At 39.0% G+C, this 3,561-nt stretch overlaps 1 protein-coding gene across 1 annotated transcript; it reads left to right on the top strand.

Annotated features, from left to right (window-relative positions):
• The first annotated feature begins 440 nt into the window (after positions 1-440).
• Positions 441-2,599, top strand: LOC122132051 (complement C1q-like protein 3). Its single transcript, XM_042706810.1, has 4 exons — positions 441-772; positions 856-903; positions 1,344-1,469; positions 1,638-2,599. Exons 1-4 carry the CDS (start codon positions 598-600, stop codon positions 1,919-1,921), a joined length of 633 nt encoding a protein of 210 aa, XP_042562744.1. The 5' UTR covers positions 441-597; the 3' UTR covers positions 1,922-2,599.
• Positions 2,600-3,561: the final 962 nt, after the last annotated feature.

Below are 3,561 nucleotides of genomic sequence, written 5' to 3'. Positions count from 1 at the left end.
CCTTTGTGTGTCTGTATTGCTTGTTGTTAGGGTGACCCTTTGTTCCCACCGATGTCAGGTTTACAATCCACAGTGTGGAGGGTCCCATGTCTCGCCAGGCTTCCTCTTAGTTTTGAAACAGGCATGACAGCCACTGGATACATTTCTTGTCTTGGTTTTCTATCATTATGCTCAGACAGATTAATGAAGTAGATTTCTGGAACCAGGGTGTTTTTTAAATACATTTATTTCTTTTCTCTGTTTTTACATAATTGCTTGGGAAAATATGCATATCCATTCAATATATAATACAATTATACTTTGATATAGGAAATAGCAGTGTTCAGCAGCCATATGTAATGTCATGTGACCGTTACAGGACTGTTTAGGAAATGCTGTGTCTGAGTTAGATTGAACTTTGTACCCTTTTGGACCAACATTCAAAATTCACCTTTTTAAATTTCATACCTAATAGGCTTGCTCACCTATTCTCCTTTCTGGCCACAGGCAACAATCAATCAAACAGTCAATCTTGAGGTTAATATTTAACAGATTGCATAGTTTATTGTGCACAGAAACTCCAAAAGTCCTTAAACGATTCCAAAGAGGTCTGCAAAGATGATGATTTCTCCAAAGCGGATTGGTTTTTTTTTTTTTTTTTTCTCTCTGTGTGTGGCAGAATTACATGGAGCCACAGACTCTGAAATCAGCTTTTGGGACACTGTGAAGGATCTGAAGCAACGGCTAGAACTGACAGAAGCCCAGGTGCAGAGTCTGAAGAGCCAAAATGAAGGTAATATGAACTAGTGAAAAACAGAACAACATGATTCTGGGTTATAGATCAATACTCACTTTAGTGTAAACTCATTGTTTCAGACCTAGAGAAGCAAGTGGAAAAAATCACAAAGGAACTGAAGACTGTAGGTGAGAAGCAACAGAAAATACCAGATATTCCCCTCTAGTTGATTTCCTGGATGTTTGTGTATGTACTAAGATTCTGGGATTCATTTCTCCTTCCTTTCCACTTGTGGACAGCTCCAGATGATCTTTGTGTCAAATACTGGTTGGTAACAGTGTTGAGATGCTGAGGGGTTTAAACTTAACCTTAACGCACAAACTGAAAAGACCTTGAAACATTCATAATTGATCCCTAACGCATACCCTTCCAATCATTTTTGTCTTTCTTTGTGTTTTGGCTTTTGGTGATTATTCCAAATCGTTCTGTATGCAAAGTGTTTGTCTCATTACTATGTGACTAGATCAGGGTCCTATTTGCAGAAATTGTCAGTTTCTGTTTGAAATATAACATGTTTAGAGTTTACTGTGTCATTCATTTCTGTTCTTTGCTGCGCCCACTGCAAAAGTGGCATTCACCGCCACACTACAGACTGAGAATTTACATGAAGTTATTGGACCTTTCCCAGAGGATTTTACACTAAAATACGAGAATGTCATTACAAATGACGGAATTGCTTATGATCCAAATACAGGTAATCACTTTTGAAATTGTTTTTTGGGAAACCTTGAAAGACTTGCTGAGGTTAGCATGTTTGAAGGAACTAAACTCTTACTGTAGTGGTTTATAGTAGTAGAAAGTAGTAGCTGATTCTTTACACTAATAACAATAATAACATAAAATATGTGGGTATTTCTGACAGGCATGTTCACAGCACCCGTGAAAGGGGTCTACTTTTTCACCTTTGTCATTTTCAACCCGTGGAAAAACGCCACTGGGGCAAAGTTGATGAAGAACGGGGAAATGGTGGTCTCAGCGTCGGATAATCCACCTGGAGAGGACACAGAAGACACAACGTCTAACTCTGTCACTCTCCTGTTGGAACCGTCAGACACGGTGTACATGCAGATGTTTGCTAACAGGGCCGTCTACACTGACGGAAACAGGCGCAATACTTTCAGTGGCTTCCTCCTCTCTGCCAAGTGAGTCAGAGGTGTCTCATTTTCTATAGTAAAAGTGACATTTCCATGTCCTTCTATATACAACGCCTGTTGAGGCGAAATCAAAACTTCCATCTATATTAATCATAATTGACTGTAAGTGCATAATCTCACATCTAACCTAATGACCTGCTGTACTTGAGATTTTAAAGATTAACAATGAACTACAACTGAAAAAAATATTCCTGAACATCTTTTGAATAGGCAAAGAATTTTACATGAAATAGAACAGTGCTGGCAGTGATGTCTTCTTTTACAGTCACTGGGTTTTAACTTTGATTGCCAGTAGCTAATATGTGCCTTCAGTTTAGATCAACAGTAGTCACTGACTTAATGGTTGTTTTGACCTTTGAGCTGATGACATGGCATCAAGGGGGTTGTGTAAAGTACCTGCACTGTCACACAAGCACATTGTGATCATTTCATTACAATAGCAGCCGCTTGCCAGAGAAAGAATAAACTCAACATAGATGTAAGTTAAAGCTAATTCCAAAGACAGCCATCATGCTAGCAAATTAGCCTTCAAGCCCAGGGAAGGGATGTACAAAAAGTGAAGTGACAACTATATAACTGTATATTTGTATACAGTTACACAGCGATGTGATTTGTTTGATAGCAAATCCTTTGGGTTAAAAATCAATAAACAAGTAACATGTTTTGTGGTGTTGCTGTTGTTCTTGTCGTGTATAGTGGTGGTTGTTGGAATTTAGCACATTTATTTAGAGCAATTGGAGGATACATCATACAACACTGACATATTGATGAGAGTAAACAAAACTTTATTTTTGGTTTATTTTTAGATTAAATTAAAGGCACTGGTGCAAAACATTATTTTACCCCCTTTCTGTAAACCATAAGCAGCCATACATTGCTTATCTCTTTGCGATAAATATCTGATCACTATATGAGGTACATTAAAGCAATAAAGAATACGTCTATGAATCAAAAGACTAACCTGCTCAACATGCAACATTTTCCAGTTGGTTATAAACAGGATTCTCAATATGTTCGGTTAAGTTCAGTGGACATTCTAGAGAGCACATGTTAATGATCTCTCAAAAAACAACATATTGATCACTCTGTCCAGGACAGGAAGTAAAGTTTTCCCAGACTGTCCGCACACACCATCTCTCTGGGCTCCTGAGGGAGCACCTCCAGGGCTTGGACAGGGCCCTCACACACAAACATCCCCACCTACACACACACACACACACAGGCACCAGGGGGGAAAACAACAATATGGTGTCAGAGAACGACTGCAGCTATGGGAGAGGACATAAATCGCAGGTAAAAAGACAAACACTGATTGGTAATGGATATATGGGAAAAGAGTGTGACCTGTTTTTTGGTCCGTCTGTCCCAGAGTTTGACGGTTCGGTCATAGGATGCAGAGATTATCATCTTTTCGGTCAACCTCAGCACACTGATCCTGTCACTGTGAGCCTGTCAAGAAATCAATCATCATCAACACCACCATCAATTTCCTCTTCTTTGTCAAGGGCATTTCAAATGACTTAAACTTTCATTTACAGCAGAATGTACCATGTTCAGTGTTCATGACATAATATTCTGAGACCTTCATAGACCTTTTTATTGACATTGGTTATTACCCTCACTGCCCAGGAA

The sequence above is a fragment of the Clupea harengus genome, unplaced genomic scaffold (genome assembly GCF_900700415.2).
Source record: "Clupea harengus unplaced genomic scaffold, Ch_v2.0.2, whole genome shotgun sequence".
Lineage (NCBI taxonomy): Eukaryota > Metazoa > Chordata > Actinopteri > Clupeiformes > Clupeidae > Clupea > Clupea harengus.
Note: the sequence above shows the minus strand (reverse complement) of the source record. Positions and strands in the feature narration are given on the sequence as shown.